General features: G+C 44.6%; 1 protein-coding gene across 5 annotated transcripts in view; it reads left to right on the top strand.

Moving 5' to 3' along the window:
* The first annotated feature begins 1,332 nt into the window (after positions 1-1,332).
* Positions 1,333-16,137, top strand: part of SMOC1 (SPARC related modular calcium binding 1) — a 132,463-nt gene continuing 117,658 nt past the window's right edge. For all 5 annotated transcript variants that reach the window (XM_082059101.1, XM_082059102.1, XM_082059104.1 and 2 more), the window contains exon 1: positions 1,333-1,585. In XM_082059101.1, coding sequence (XP_081915227.1) covers positions 1,481-1,585 — 105 coding nt within the window. In that variant the 5' untranslated portion in view covers positions 1,333-1,480. The remainder of the gene's footprint in view (positions 1,586-16,137) is intronic.

Genomic DNA, 16,137 nt, shown 5'->3' on the forward strand with positions numbered 1-16,137 from the left:
ATTATTTTGCAAAATGTTGAGCCTCTGCCCTGCCATGCCCACCACCAAACTCATGCCTGTAATTTAAAACTCAAGGACTCTGTGTAAATGCAAGTCAGTCCAGTTCAGAGGATACCTCTGTCACTCAGCAGGTAGACAGAGGCTTGGCATTGCTCTCCACCTCCATTGCTCAAGGTCTACAGCTTATTGTCATTACATGGCCATGGTGCTGCTCTCTCTTTAGCTCCTCATCGAACAGACACGGCTGCAGAGACTGGGCCCTGCCTGTAGATGCATCTCCATTTTTCCCTGTTCTTGTCCCACAGCTGCACCCACTTGCCTCTTATGTGACACAACACTTTCTACCCAAGCATCCCATTGTCGAGTGCCTGGTTATGCTAGGACATACTGGGCCCACATGCAGCCTAGAAGGTCTTCTTGTCTCTACAGATGTCAAACTTGATGTTGGAACAGTAGGGCTTGTTGTTTCAAGAGATATCAAACTTGGTCTGGGGATAGTTTTCCAGGTGCAAAGTGTGAATTACCAAAGCCCCCACCACAACAGCTCCACAACTAAGGCTCCAGGCTTTGCTGGCCAACGTTGAGCAATGGCCTGTGGGGCTACACTTGCACTTGGGAAAGCAGAGGAAGATCTTCAGGGATGGGCAGTCTCCTTGGTTGTGGGTCAGCCATGCTTTGAGCCCTGGCATGGAGCTGACGAGAGTACCTGCACTCTCTGAGGCACAGATTTGTTTCTACAGCAGCATTGACCCACGAGTGCCGAACGAAAGGAAAACGGTATGTGCACCAGCAGGTAATTTCCTGCGCCAAATTTACTTGCTCGTTGGCCTGAACTGACCGCGCGGCTCGGCTGTCACTGCCACCGCCAGGGCCAGCCGCCGCCGCGGGGCTGGGGCAGGGGATGCCCAGCAGGGCTTTGGGGCGGGCGGAGCGGGGAACGGCGCAGCCCGGCAGCCTGTGGGCGAGTGCCGGCCGCGGTGGCCGGTCGTCTCCAGCAGCCCCGCCGGGACTGCCTGGCACCCGCGCACCCCGCCAGCCGCTGAGGGCGCGGCGGCCGCTCCAGGTGCCGCCGGCACAGGGAAGGTGTTCGCCCCTCGCCGGGCCGCCGGCAGCACCGCACAGCACCGCCCCGGGCCAACCTGCGCCGCCCGCCTCACGCCCGGCAGCGGCGGCGGGGCGGAGGCCCTTACCTCCCCGCTATTGGCTGCAGCCCCTGGCGGCCGCGCTGCGATAGGTGTGCACCGCAGTCAATGCCGCCCGGCCCCGCCCCGCCGCGGCTTTATAACGGGCATCCCCATGGCTGAGACGGGTAACCTGCTGTGGCGGGAGGGGGGAGAGCCGGCCCGGGGCACTGTGCGCGCCGCCCGCTGACGGACACGCCGCTGCCGGGCTGAGCGGCGGCCGCCCGGGAGAGCCGTCTCCGGTGGCCGCAGAGTCCCGCCGTCCCACCGCTGCCCCGCCGCTGCTCCCCCGAGGGACCATGGTGCCGCGGGCCTGGCGCAGCGCAGGGGCTCGCCCGTTCCTGCTGGCGCTGCTGCTCGTGCATCTGCCTCAGGGTCGCGGCCATCGAGCCACGGGGCCCCGGGTAAGTGAGCCGCCGTCCCGGCGGTGGGGCTGCCCTGCTGCCGCCTGCCGCGGCAGGTTGTCCTGTCCCCGGCCCGCCGCCCCCCGCCCTGTCAGCGCCGCAGGTGAAGCCCCGGCGCTCGCCGTCGGGGAGCCCCGGCCGCCCCCGCCCCGCCGTGGGCACGCAGCGGCTCCCGGCCCGGCTTCCCGCGGGCGCGGACCCTCGCAAGGGCCTCCCCGCTCATTAAAGGCCGGGTACCGGCTGAATGCGCGAAGTATGTACATACTTGTTGGTATTTATTGCAGGAAAAAAAAAAAAAAGGAGGGGGGGGAGGTTAGCAGGCTGTATTTTTATATTGCTCTTCTTGCGTTTAATGTAGCCCCTGTTCCCAGCACATAGCTTTAGGACTTTTTTTTAATGTTCCCAAGTAGGGATTAAATGAATCCCTGCAATAAAGCTAGATGCCTTCAGCCCAGACTTCTCCCTGTAGGAGTCTAGCTCTGTTTTTTAATCTGATGATGTTTGACTCTTAGTGGGGCTGTTAATTTCACTTACCAAACTATTACATTGCTCTGGGGGAGAACCCAACATCTTTTCTAAATATGGTCCTCCCAGTGAGCTAATGTTACTACTGCAGCAATACTACAGAGTAGCATGAGAGCTTTCAATTATAAAGCTGCAAAACAGTAGCTGTTCCTTAGCCAATGCTGCAATAAAAGCACAGCCCTGGGTAAGTGGAAAAACTTGGTCTCTCTGCAGGCATGTTGGATGCATTGACCGTGTGCATTCTTGACCCATCAGTCTGAAATGCTATGAAATGTAGTACCTAATTAACTTACACCATGGTTAGGAAAGACCAGAAGTCTTTAGAATCTCTACTTAGCCAATGTATAACAATAAGAGATTTTAGTGTAGTGTTCTAGTGTTTTAGTAGAAGTGCTGTTTGACCATAATGGCTATTAAACTCTTCTCAGAGCTGTGGAAAGTGACTGGCTGCAGTGGTGTCCTTGTATTCAGCTGTGTTGTGTAGCCTCTTTTATGACCAGATATATAACAGCAACTGTTAGAATGAGGCAGATCAGAATTAGCATGTGCCATAAATTCTTAGAGACCCATTCTAAAGGATGGGGAAACATAGAGGTGCTTATATATCTATCTATATCACCTGATATCAAACATAAACCTCAAAAATTGAGCGGTGCCAAATAGAGAGAAGCTTTGAGGTAATAAGTGAGAATGTGGCTGGATGACTAGGGCCCTTCATCAGAGCTGGTATCTAAATACTTTTGTTATTTGTTTCAATTGCTCTTCACCAAATAAAAAATCCTGATGGCAGTGCATAATTGCACAATGAGCCTGTCTATCAAATGGTTTTCATATATGCAATTTTTACGTAGTGTACTTTACAAGGCAATTTAATTGCTCCCTGGGCTGTGTGCTTTGCAATGAGCTACTTCAGGAGACTGGAAAGCCAAATACGAAGGACTAGTGATTTACTTTTTGGTCGAAGTAAGTGAACTGACTTGGCTGTTTTTCCCACTGTCTACAGTTCTGTAGAAAGATATGCCTAAAAGTATTAAAGTTTTAATTTATGAGCTCTTAAATGGAAGGTAGTGAACTTCCAGGATGCTTAACTCATGAAGCCTGTCTTCTCACTCTTCAAAGTATCATGCTTAAGTGCATATGAAGGTGGAGAGTTTGATTTACTAATTTGAAACCACATTGGTTGATATGATAAGCCCCTGAGCTTCATCTCTCCTAGTGATTAGACATTGCCAGTAAAGTTGTCATTATTATAAAGGTGCCATACTTTAGATGCCAACGTACACAAGAATTTTTTTGTTTTTTTTTGTTTATGATTACCAAGTTACACCAGGGTTTCTCATGCTGACTTGTGATTAAGAGCATATTCCTGTTAGGAACCCTCCCAGGATGGGTGGGTCAGTGTTGCAGTTCTGGGGTCTGATGCTGTAGGTGTTCAATTGCTAGGTGTGATATTTACCCTTTCTCACTTTCTATATGTTAAGCACTAGAACTACGATATTTGCAAGCTGAAATGCTTTTAAGGGTGAACAGCAGTTTTTGATCCTACTCAATGAGTTTACATGAGCAGTAATGCTTGAATCAAGTTCTTGATCTTTCTCTTTGCATTTCTCTCTTACTACTGAGTGCTGCTGCTAAGCTAGACAGCCAGCACTGTCACTGAATACATAGACAGAGGAGTATGGCTTGCTACTGTTTGCAGAAAATGATGAAAAACTATGGGTATTGAAGAGAAATGGGTATATCTACATGTCTTGTGCCATTAAGGGATCAAACCTTTGGATGAAGTGAGTTAGTACAAGATGATAACTTGAATACCATGGTAAATTACAAGTGCAGCTAGTACTGGCCTGCTGAGGTATTTCTGGCTCTCAAAAGATGTTGTACAAAGCTTGCTGTTTCCTGTTACAGTAAAACTATGAGCAATGACATGCATCCCTTAGACTTAGGAAGTGTCACTGACCTGTAGGAAACATCTGGCCTTTGTACGTATGCTGTGACCCACTGACAGTTAATGAGAACTGTCCCAAGTGATGCCCTATAGTAAGTCTAATATCTTGTGTGTCCTAGAAATAACTTGGAAGCCCAAGGCTGTTGTGTGACTTGCTTTCTCATGTGACGGACTCTAGGAAAATTGCTTCTGTGTTATGCAATGGCTTGATCACCTCTACTCTTGTAGGTCTAAAGAGCACTCTGGAAGCAATCAGCTGACTATACTTGTCTGTATGTCTGTATGAAGGATGTTGCCTTCTGGAAAAAGATAATTAGACTTTAACTTCTATTAATACTCCCTTCCTGTGTGCCTTTTTCTCTGTGTTGGCATGAGATCTGGAGTTGTGTGACAAGCCAGGTCTTGCTGTTTCCCCTCCTTGACCCCAAAGCAATAGATGGGGAGCCTGACTTCGCTGGCTCTTGCATCTTCTGCTGTGTGGTGCATTTGACCAGTACTCTTCCATAACAGATTACAGATTGTGCCACCAAGCTCTGGTTTTCCCCATCTGGACAATAAATTGTCACCTTTGTCTTTCTATTTCAGAATCTATGTAGGCCCTTTGCTTTTTGAGTATAATGCCTGACTGTTATGAACTTTCTCTGTTTATGGCAGAGAACTGTTAGCGGCAGTAGCGACAAATATTAGCACAGGAAAATGGTGGGTGCTTGCAGAAGGAGCAGAACATGACTGCAGCAGTCAAAAGCTGTCCTAGGAACAGGCTTGGATTTCTGAAAGACTGGGGGTCTGTACCTCCTAGTGACTGCAGAGTACTAAGAAATGGGAGAAGAGGGCAGTCATTCTAACTTTCTTCCTAGTTTCATGTATGGAAACATGCCGTATCCAACCTTGAAAGGCATGCTGGATGGAGATGGGGACATCTTCTGTTTCAGTACTGTTGTAAAGGGAAAGTCATAGACAGTAAAACTATGAAGATACCCACAGATTCCATTGCATAAACTGGAATGTCACAGAGCAATGGGAATTCCCTGCTGCAGGTGGCTACTAGTTAAAAGCCCAAGTAAGAACCTTGATGAAAAGTTTTGAAAAGGTTCCTGCAGTTTTGCCATTCCCTCTGGAGGAGCAAGCAGCATCACAGCTTGTGCCAAGGAGCCTGTGTTTTTTCTGTGTGTTCTCACTGCAGTCCTGCCCGGGGGGGGGCAGGGGTCCACAAAGCAGGTGTCTTTACACATGTTCTACTAAAATTGGGGAGACTGGGTTCTTCATAGTGGGAAGAAATTAGAAAAGGACACATAATAAAAATATAAACCAAAGGGCTCTGTAGGAAAGAGATCTAGAAGAGTGATACTTAGGATAGAATTTCAATGACTGAGTTCTGTTTCTTGGTTTGAGCTTAATCATCAGTCTACATTGCAAAGGTTTACACTGATAAATAGGAACTAAAGTGCTTTAATGTTTTAGATTTCCTTACTGTTGGAGACACATTTTAATGAAGGATTGAGTACGCAAAGGCAAGTCTTTAGAAAAGCATCCCCTGACAAGTGAGATTTGTTACTCTGGCAAATAGCTTTTGGTTACAGATACTGTTTTGGTTGAGTGAGAGATGTTCTTACTGAAGTAGAAGCTCCAATTGTGTATGGAGCTATACTAATTATTTCTCCATCTCCTTGTTCCTATTTAGACTTTTAATGTTAGACAGCTGAATTCCTTGATGTGCACCAAAGAAACTGATGTGACTTGCTTTTGATATGTTATGCAACTGTGTTGAGGAACAGGATTAATTCTTGTGTGGTAAAGTATTAAAACATTACGTTCCAATACATTAGGATTGAAACAGCAGGTCTTGTTCTCAACAGGAAAACACTGTAGGATTTGACTCGCTCTGTGTAGTCTTGGAGTTGGTGTTTTAACTGCCTGAGCTTCTGAGTTGGCTATGAGAATATTTCACTCATGTTAATGACCTCCACCACCAAAAGCTTTGATACAGAAAAAGAAATTGCTCATGTATTTCTGCTGGTGGTGGCAGCAGGCTCTGTAGCTGCTAGAACACCTACAACGATAACCTCTTGGACTAGTTTTCAAGTTTCTAGCACTAGTCATGTGCTAAGGTAATCTTCACTGCAATCAGTGCAGAACAGATGCTGTCTTGGCTTCTTTCATTTCTAAATGGCCTGAAGCAATTGGTAAGATGACTGTAAACTTAATTTCAGAGGTATGGTAGCTCTGAAATATTAATACTACAGTTTAAATATCTTAGATGTTCTTATCCTGCCATCTCAAACTAATTGCGACATTACTATGTCAAAAAACCCCAAACAAACAAAAACCCATTTGTCTCCTACTTGGCTGCTGAATCCTGAGGTTTTCTGGGGCAGGCCCATCTGAGAGTGCAGTCAAGTGTTACACAATACACTTTATGCTCATGTTAAAAGTTAAACACAGAGGCAATACAGGTGAAACTGCAGATAATACGTGAAGGCTGCTGTGCTGACTGTCACACTTAACTTCCTGTGTGACAGCATGATGGAGTCCTGTCTGAGCCCCCCAGAGCTGCCATGAGGCTGCTGGTGCAACATCCAGGGTCTTCGTGGCACAGCAGGCCTGAGCCAGGCTTGGTGTGCAGTGGTGGTAGCTTACTGCTTTGTCCTCAAGTGGAGTTCTGGCAGAGGAGCAAATGTTATAACTTGCGACTTGAACTACGGGTCCTACTTGTGTTACAAGTTTAACTGCTGTCATTGCATTGATAGACCTCTAAGCCTCCTATGCCTGTTTGTGAGAAGCTCTTCCCTTTGTGAAGTTCTTGCCCCAACAATGAAGGCTGCTGTTGCTGTGAGTGAGTAGCTTCCATGCTGGAGCTTTCTGAGTAAGGTGTGAGGTCAGTGTGAGATGTTCACTTTCATCACATCCTGGCAGTTTCTCCATGTATGTGGTATGTGACTGTCTCCCTCTTCTGACTGGCTCACATGAGCAGTTAGGGCTTGCGTTCAGCAGCTCACATGGGAGCCCTATGAAGCTTTCTGTGTGTAGTGGCTTTACTGTCCCTAGGTATGAGGAGGGAGTATTCTGGCATCTAAAACCTTCTGGTGATGACTGAGAAAGCAACTCTGCCCTCTTTTTTTTGGGAGGCATTGTAGCTACAGGAGAGTAACAGCAGGAAAGTGTAGCTAGTCACACCAGAGTCTAATGTCTGCACTCAGGGCAGTGAAAACAACCATCCACCATACAAAGGAGCTTTTGTGTGTGACCTCATGTAAGCTGTTGGCAGCTCTTCAGCCTGAGAGCAGTCAGCTCCCGTGGGATGAAGCCCTACCTTGAAATCAGGCTCATGGCTCCTGTCCTGGATGGTTTTTCAACTTATCACAGTAGCCTTCTCATGCAAGTTGGGCTCCTGTAGGGTGCTGCAGTTAATGCTGTAGGTAGTGTTAGCTGTATTTGTGAGCATTAGAGAAGAAACATATGCTCCTTTTGGTGAGGAAAACATGGTATTATATAGTGGGCTGGTCCACTCACAAATGCTATTCCTTATGAAATTGAGGGGTCAAATGATTGTTTCCCCACAAGAACTGCTCTGAGGGAACTCTTTGCTATCTGAGTAAAAGGTCTGCATGCTGGAAGCACAGTGTGGGGAGGGTTGGTGGAGCAAAGAGGGGCTTTGGCTCATGGAGGGATTTGTTCTAGTTTGTGTGACCCTTCCAAGGTAGCTTTAAGACTGGTCTGGGCCTGACTGGATGATGCTAAGGTGCCACTGGCAGCCTGAAGGAACAGCCTTGGTGGGAGGCTGTCCTGTCACATTTCTCATACTGGCTTCTCTGGGGCAGTTGTGCTGCTGTTCTCAGAGCAGTGGCCTAGAAGCCCCCATGAGCCTCCAACTGTCTGCAGTGTCAAACTCTTCCCTGGTGGTCTCCCAGCTGTAGCCTGCTTGGGAGGATGTGCCTGCATGTTGGGTTTGTGCATTTTTGCCTCCCACTGGCTTGTGGCTGAGCCAGCTGCTTTTGAGGGCTTGCTGACAGGTGTTCTCATTTGGAGTGGCACATAGCTATGCAGTGGGGAAGTGAGTGGTAGGGGTGAAGTGAGAGCAAACTTAGACCTTGAGGGGAACACCTGTGCCTAGAGATAGGGAAAACTAATGCTAGTTACTGCAGGGACAGAGACTGCATCATTAAAGGTTGACTCAGGGTTTTGTCAAGTAGAGTCTGGCAGCAAAGCCTAGACAAGCAACCCACCGGTGCTGCTGGCAGGCTCTTCCACGCAGGTGGAGGAAGCCGTACAGAAACTGGTGGGTGTAGGCAGAAAACTTACTCTGCCATGGACACCCAGAATTCTCTCCAGGATTGGAGCTGGAGTTCCTAAGGAGCAACTACTACCTCTAGATGAAGAACATGAATGAATGTGAGTAGGACAGTAGTGCATAGTTAAGTGCTACAGAGTACCACACTGCTCAGTACTTGAGTAGAGACCCAGACCATGTGCCATGGTTCTGTAAACTGTGTTGTCTTGCCCCAGACACCTTGACTTGACATGGCTAAGGGGAAAGAAGCATGCAGCATTCTTTTTGTGCAGGGTGTAGACTGAATTTACTAAGACTGGCTCAGTAGGTTACATGGCAGCCTTTGTCAGTCTAAAGTTAAATTTGAACCACTGTTGGAAGAGCATTGGCCTAACATAAATTTTCTCTTTTCTGAGTCCTATGGCAAAGTGAAAGAATGTGATTTCACCCTTTTCAGAGTGGAAGGAGCCTGCCGTTCTGTGCCACTGAGACATTTGATTGAAGCTGGGGTTGAGCGGATGGTAAAGGTTATAGTTTTCTCATGGGTGATCTTCTGATAGAAAGAATCATAGGAAATAAAAGGTGTGTAGGAATAAGGAAAATGGGGAAATAGGATAGATTAAATAACTTGCTTTTCTGAGGTTTTTCTTGGACACTGGTACATTTAATGATAGTTTGAGTCGTATGCAGAGGGAAGTGCTGATCCTCAAATAGGGAGGAGAGGTGAGGTTCCAAGCACTTAGTGGGCAGATTCTGTTTCAGAGTTTCTCTTGGCTACGAGTCCTCTGTTACCATTAGCTAGGTCACAGACTAGAAGGAATGTGGAAAATGTTGTCCATCCCTCTTCTCTTCCCTATTCCATGACTGAGATCAATCACTTAAATTGCATTGGGAAGCCATAGTCAACCTTCTGATGAGAAATGTACACTAGTTTAACTGCTATACGTAGGCTTGTTGTGGTATATGAAATAGTGCTTGTTCTGTATTCTTGTGGAATTCAGAATACTGGAACTTTTTTATTGGTTATACAGAGGGCTTGAAATGGAGATCATCTGATCCTTCAGTGGTAATTCTGATACTTTAGGGTTTGACATTTCAGCAAACTAAAACAATCTAATGCAGCCTTAATCTAAAGGTAACTATCTTATGTTCTATGGCCACTATGAAACTGAGTGGACTCATGGGTGCTCCTTGGGCTACCTCTGGTATAGAGGTAGAGTGAACCAGGAATCAAATAGATAAGGAAGCATCCTCAGGTGAAAACACCTGGTAAAAGTAGTGGTATCCTTTAATGTACATCAGGGACACATGCCTGGGAAAGATGTCCAGATGTACGCTATCTCTAGATCTTGCTTCTGTGTGTACCAGAGACACACTAGTCAAAACCAGATAGGATGATAACCTTTTGTTGCAGCACAGACTCTCTTGAGTAGCATGAAGATTAAAGAGCCTAGTCTAGCAGGTACATCAAACCATTTCCCTTCCCATTTCTTTGAAGCAGATTTACATGCAGTCTACATTTAGGCTTAAACAAATACTTGGTGGAATGAGGTGCAAGTCAAGAACTAAAAAGCCAGAAGCTCTTGGGTGTAATTTCCAAGTGGAGGATATTATAATAAATGAGTTGGAGTTTGTGGATACTGGCCAGATAAAGGGGTTTCTGTCTGAGCCAAGTAGCTACTTCTGATTTGGTCTAGTTATCATACAGAATGGTGGTAACTCTTGTTGGCTTCTGGCTGGAGTTTGGTGTTTGGTTTATTCCTCTATTCTTAAAAGTGAGCAGGCAAGTGTTGCAAAAGTAGATAAGCTGTGAACAAAAGTAGCTTTTAAAATGTGTATATATCTGGAACACCAGAGGATAATCTGCTACAAACTTCTAAGGGAAAGGTGAGTTTTAATGTGTACGTTTCTCAGTGGAAGCAAAATACTTGTAAGGTTGAAGTCCATAAAGCACTGAATGTATCAAATGAACAGGGCTGTTCATGCAATGAACACTGCTTTTTTGCTACATAGTTGTAGAGATCAGTTTCACTTGTTTCCCTTTCTGTGTCTCAGTCTAAAAATATGTCAATCTAGAAGAACTTGCTTGACCCTTTTAGCTTAAAAATACCAATATCTGCCTCCAAGGCTCTGGAGTTCTGTCAGGTGAGGGGTCTGGTGTAAGGCAGGAGTGCAGCACTCCTGCCATATCTTCCTGCTGTTGTAGTAAACTCTAGCCAATTGGATTCTCAGTGCTGCTGACGTTGTTGTTTGCCCTCAGTTATATGCAATGCATATGAAATATTCCTGAGAATTATGCTAGATGGAGAAATCTATCCTGCTAGAGCTTTAACTTAGCTTCTGGAAGCAGTTGCCGTGGGATAGGATATCCTTAAATGCACTGCACATGTGCACAAGTCCACAGGTTTACTTCTTTATTGTAGGAGAGTGATGCTTCTCTCTGCTGTACCTGAAGGCCTCAGGTTATTCTAGAGATGGTGTCTTGCAGCTTTATGTGTAAAATCTGATGTGGTAAAGTGCTTACTGCTTATATGAATAGGTGATAACCTGATGGTGGAAGAAGGTATATCAGTAGTGGCTGTGCTACCTAATGAGTAGCTCATGCTTTCCATAAGGGGGTGAATGTTAAAGGAATTTTCTATGAAGTTTTATAAGGGTTGCTACCAGCATTCCTCTGTGTTTGTCAGTGTCTATGGGCTATCTTTTCCTCTTTACTATTACACAGGCAAAGCCAGTATTTTTAGGAACAGGACTTATACCCTGAGGTGCAGGATTGAAAATCAAAGCTGTCCTCTATAGGCTTTAGCTTGTGTGGTGCTCTGTAGAGCTGGTGATGTTCTGCTGCATTGAAGCAGGATGTTTTCTCAGTGGCAGTAACTGGTCTTGCACTCACTCTATTCTTCCTTGTTAAAGCCTGAACTGTAGAAGGAGTAGTAGCTGCGATTTCTAAAAACATTTACCAAATGGACATAAAGATATTTTACTAGTAGTAGTATATTAATGGTGGTTAAAACCATTGTCTGGAAGTGTGGGGGAAGTATGTCAGCCCAAATTCAATTTTTTGGGTGCTCATCTTTATGAACTTCCAGGGAGATGAACACTCTCTTCATAGTGAGCTCTGAAAGTTCTTTTTGCACTTGATGGTGATTTTCTTTTTTAAATTAAGGACTTTTTACACTGAGGCAGGCCAGTTGGCTCCAAAGCAGTCTGGATGTTACTGGCTGCAGCTGTTGAAGATGTAAGTTTGTCAAAGCTGCCAGGTTTTGTCCTCTCCTCAGTTCCCCTGAAGTAACAAGTGTGTTGGTGGAAAAAAATTGTGTTCTGCTGAACTTGAGCCGTCACCTAAGCTACTACCATTCTTAAAACATGCAAAGTTGTGAAAAATTAACTGCAGGAACACTCCTGAACTTCACAGTGCATCTGTCAGTTATGCATACCCTGAAAATCAGGATTACATTTAAGGTGGCTTATGGAGCTGTAAGTAACTAGTCAAGTTAAACTTTTACCATGTTGTCACTAGTATAGGCTCCTGTTGAGGGTTAATAGGATGAGAAGTGGGAAGCAATCAGTGTGAAACTAGGGCTGCCGATGCTTTTCTTGTCTTTTTCCTCAGCTGCCAATGAGACTATCTAAATTTCAGGATTTTTATTGTGAACAATAGATAAGTTAAGGAGTGCCAAACTAGCTGGATTGGGAACAGAAAGAAGTTGAGCATTTCTTTACCACAAAAGAAAAAGTGCTTATTTACCTGAAGCACTTTGGCAGCAGTATTGGAACTGAAGCTGGCTGTTGCTCATCAACATATTGCAGTATATGGTTTGCAGATTTCTGCTCTGAATGTAAAAGCACCCATAGGACAAAGCACCTTAACTCATCTGCTCTGCTTTGTAAAATCTGTTGGTATATAAACAGCTGTAATGTGTAGCTACATTAGCTCTTGTCCTAGGAGGATGAAGCTATCCTGGTTTGTGTGTGTGGTTTTTACATGAAAATAATTTAAAAGAACCAACCAAACAAAACTAGTCCCAGCTTCCAAATTGAGTTTTGCCTGTAGAGTTCACTTCAGAAAAACTGATTTTCTAGAACACTAGGGGTTTTGGTGCTGAAATTGGAACTAAGTAGGAAGAAAAATATCTGCTACACTGGAGTAAATTTGGGCATTCTTAAAACCTATCCTTCAACATCGCTGGAATCAACCCAGTTGTATGACAAGTACATTTTGAGCCCAAAGTCTTGACTCTGATCTAGCTTGAATAGCTGGTGAGTGTCACAAGTAAACTAAGTTGTTTTTTTTAAGTTTCCTGTTGGAACTCTAAGAATTTCCCTAAAAGGCTCCAAGATTTGCTTCTAGTTCTGCTGGCATGAAGCTAAACTAAAACTGAAAAAGCTTCCACAATTGCTTCACATAACCCAGGATCTTCCCTGCCCCCAGAAGCCCCAGAATAGATGGGAAGAGTTCATTATGAAAATCCTGTACAATTTGCGAAGACACATATTTGATACTTATTTGAAATTTTAAAAACCACAAGCAACGCTTGTGCTGTCAAGTGAATGACAGTCCAAAATAGAAAGTCTAACTTCAGCTGTCAGCAGGTTTTTGTCTGTAGCAGGGAATACTGAGTTCCAAACGCATATTTTTTTTTTCTCCCCTATGTTAAAGAAAATGTAGGTATCTTATCACAGTGACTGTTCTTCATGTTAAAGTTACCTTCTCAGGTGTCCCATGCAACTCTTAGCTTATTATTGCTTTTCTTAAGAAAATGTCCACGTCTGCCTTTACAGTGGGAAACCTCCACTGTAATTACTTCTAAGTTAACCAGCCCACTGGTAGTGTGTCACCTTGAGAAGAGCTGCAGATAAAAAGCTTCTGACTAGTTTTTTTCCTTATGTTGAAAGTCTTGTCAAACTCTGCCCCACACCCTCCAAGAGGTGTGCTCTGTGTGTGCACCTGTGGTCAGGCAGGGCAAGGACAGTGGGAGAACAGTTCTGAGCTTGGTAGTTCTTGCTGAACTCTGCCTGAAGCCTGGTTCCTGGAACAGGTGAGTACAACTTCAAGAATTCATGTGTGGGTTTGTTGTTTTTTTTTTTTTTTTTTTGGAAATCACTGGGGCAAGTAAATAAAGTTAAACTGCATGTACTTTTCCACCTGATGTGCTTTCCTTTGGTTTGTTCAGCTTTGATAAACTTCTCAGGTGTAGAGATGCAACCAACTTTTCAGTGTGATGATTAAGTGCAGCATGTCAGAGCAAAAGCTAAGGATGACTTTCACTTCTCTTCCCTTGTCTTTACCTTACATGAAACCATGGAGAATACAAGCTTTTGTATTCAGGAAGTGCCAGAAGGCTGATCATAGACATGATGAGGTCACCTCAGATTAAGAGGACAAAATAGAGTATTATCTTTGGCTTGACTCTGGTTAGTATTTATTAGAAAGCAAACCTCTGGATTACCACAAAGAGCCTAAGCCAAGCATGTCAACTCTTTACTGGATAGCAGACTAATGTTCGTGCATACCCATGCATTTCCTAAGGCAACCAATTAGGATCAAGTGCGAAGAGATAATCTTGTTAAATCTCATGCCAGTGTTCAGATGGGTAGAACCATACTTATCTAGAATTGCTTTAGTGGGACTTACTAGTGGCTTTTGTTTCACTAGCAGATGCTGATGTAAAAATACAACACTCTTGGCATCTGTTTTGTTGTGAGTGATTGACACTAGTACTAGGCATTGTTTACACAAAGCATCTGAGTGAAGTCACTGCTGGATTCAAGAAGATACTAACCGAAGACAGCATTTCTAAATGCTGACACAGATCAAGCTTGCTTAGTTAATGCTCTGTACTAAATTGAAGTCAGGATTTGATGACTCTGAAGAGAGGAAACCTCTTAAAATAGGCAGGGCATGGAATCTGAGGAAAAACTTATTTCCCAAAGAGTGGAGTGTACTTTTTTCCTCATTCCCAAGCTCTATCCTTATTTTTGCTGATAAAGCAGATGCTGGGTTTCAATATCAAGACTTTAACTGAAATTCCTGTCAAATTGTCTGGCTTGTTATTCAAGCTTGGAGCTCCAGATCTCTGAAGTGAAAGGAAACCACCAATAAGTTTCTTCTTAATTTAGGAAGAGACATGCCTTAGGTATTTTCTGGGGAGGAAGCTGATAGTACACAATGTCATCTTGTTATCAGTTGATGGTTGAAGTAGACAGCTGGGTCTTGTGAATCTTTTTAGATGTGTTGTAGGGCAACATCTATGTTAAATCTGGTGCTGCATGCGGAGACTGCTCAGCTTGAATGGTTTTAGTTGGACCTACTGCTTTCAGACAGTGAGCTTGACTTTGTAGGAAACTTCCCTTTGAGTGCAATATCCCCTTGGGAAGAGGTCTTTGTGGAAATTGAGTAAGACTATAAAGTCATCTCACTTTAAAACTCAAATGGCAGTGATTCAACAAGCACTACAAGCTACTAAAGAGGCAATTGTGGAGGGCTGAATAAATAACTGGCAAGTGTCTGTCTTAGTTGAAGCTTGGAATTCACTCTGGTGATTGCAATATAAGCTCTTAGGCTAGAAAAGAACAACAAAGCACAGATTTTTCTTTATCAGCCTGAAAGGTCAGCAGTTCCCCTGGAAAGATGGGAGAGCTCAGAACCTCTGACTCAGTGTCAGTCAACATGACAAGACTAAACTGAACTGTAATTTATCATTTGCATTCAGTTCATTCTCCATTCCTTCCCTTGGTTGATTTATTTGCTGGATTATTCATTTATGCCAGGGAAAGCTTCCTTTCTAGATTTCAAACTATCCCTGTATTTCTTAGCTCTCACTTATGCTACAGTCACCTTTAATAACAAGAAAGATGTCACCAAGTTTTCCACAGTACCAAATGGCATGGGCAGTTCATAGCAAACTGAGAAGGTTTCTGGTTTACTCCTTGCTGGTGTAGTTAGTTGACCTTGCCTAGTTGCCGAACCCCTACTCACTTCTTCCCCTCTTCCAGCATGAGTCTTTTCCATGGGCTGCAATCTGTCAGAAAAAATCAGCTCCATCATGGGCTTTATGGGCTGCTGCTTCCTTCAGGAAATGTCCAGCTGCTCTGGTGTGTCATCTTCTCTGTGGCCTGCAGGGCAATATCTGCTCCACCATGGCCTGTTCCATGGGCTGCAGGGGAATCTCTGGTCTGGCATTTGGAGCACCTCTTGTCTGAGCTTGTTTTTACTGTGGCTTCTCACACTTTTCCCCTTCCCCTGCTATGTGACATTTTGAGTTTTCTTAAGTGTATTAAGATGTTAAGTATTTTGCTGGTGTCCTGTGCTGGCAGAGTTTTCTACCTATGCTAGTGCAGGTATAACTGAACACCAGAACTGTCCGGGTTTGCTTTAAACATTCATATTGGCTATCTATGTTAGTTTTCTTTTAGCAGATATGTTATACATCTCTCCAGCGGAGATCTGGGGTAAATTATGTCCCAACCTTAGACTTATAATTAGTTTTATCATGCCACTTATCTGGAAGCTTTCCCTGCATAATTGGTATGGTGTTGGTGGGTACATGTTTATATGTACTTTTGAACTCTGCAAGGATGCCCACATTTGCCAACAACTGTAGAAGACATGCCCATGATCTGATAAGAGCATTGCCTGGACTTCATGGAGCTGGGTGGGTGACCTGGAGATTCTCTCAAGTCACATGCTTTATCATGTTGTACTCCCGCTTACTGAACTGTACAAGGGCAAGATGCAACTCCAGGAATAATGTGGTTGTGTCATGCTGGTTATGACACTGCTGTGTGATGCCCTGGGCAAGCTGGTTTCAA

The sequence above is a fragment of the Streptopelia decaocto genome (genome assembly GCF_964273445.1).
Source record: "Streptopelia decaocto genome assembly, chromosome: 7".
NCBI classification, from domain to species: domain Eukaryota; kingdom Metazoa; phylum Chordata; class Aves; order Columbiformes; family Columbidae; genus Streptopelia; species Streptopelia decaocto.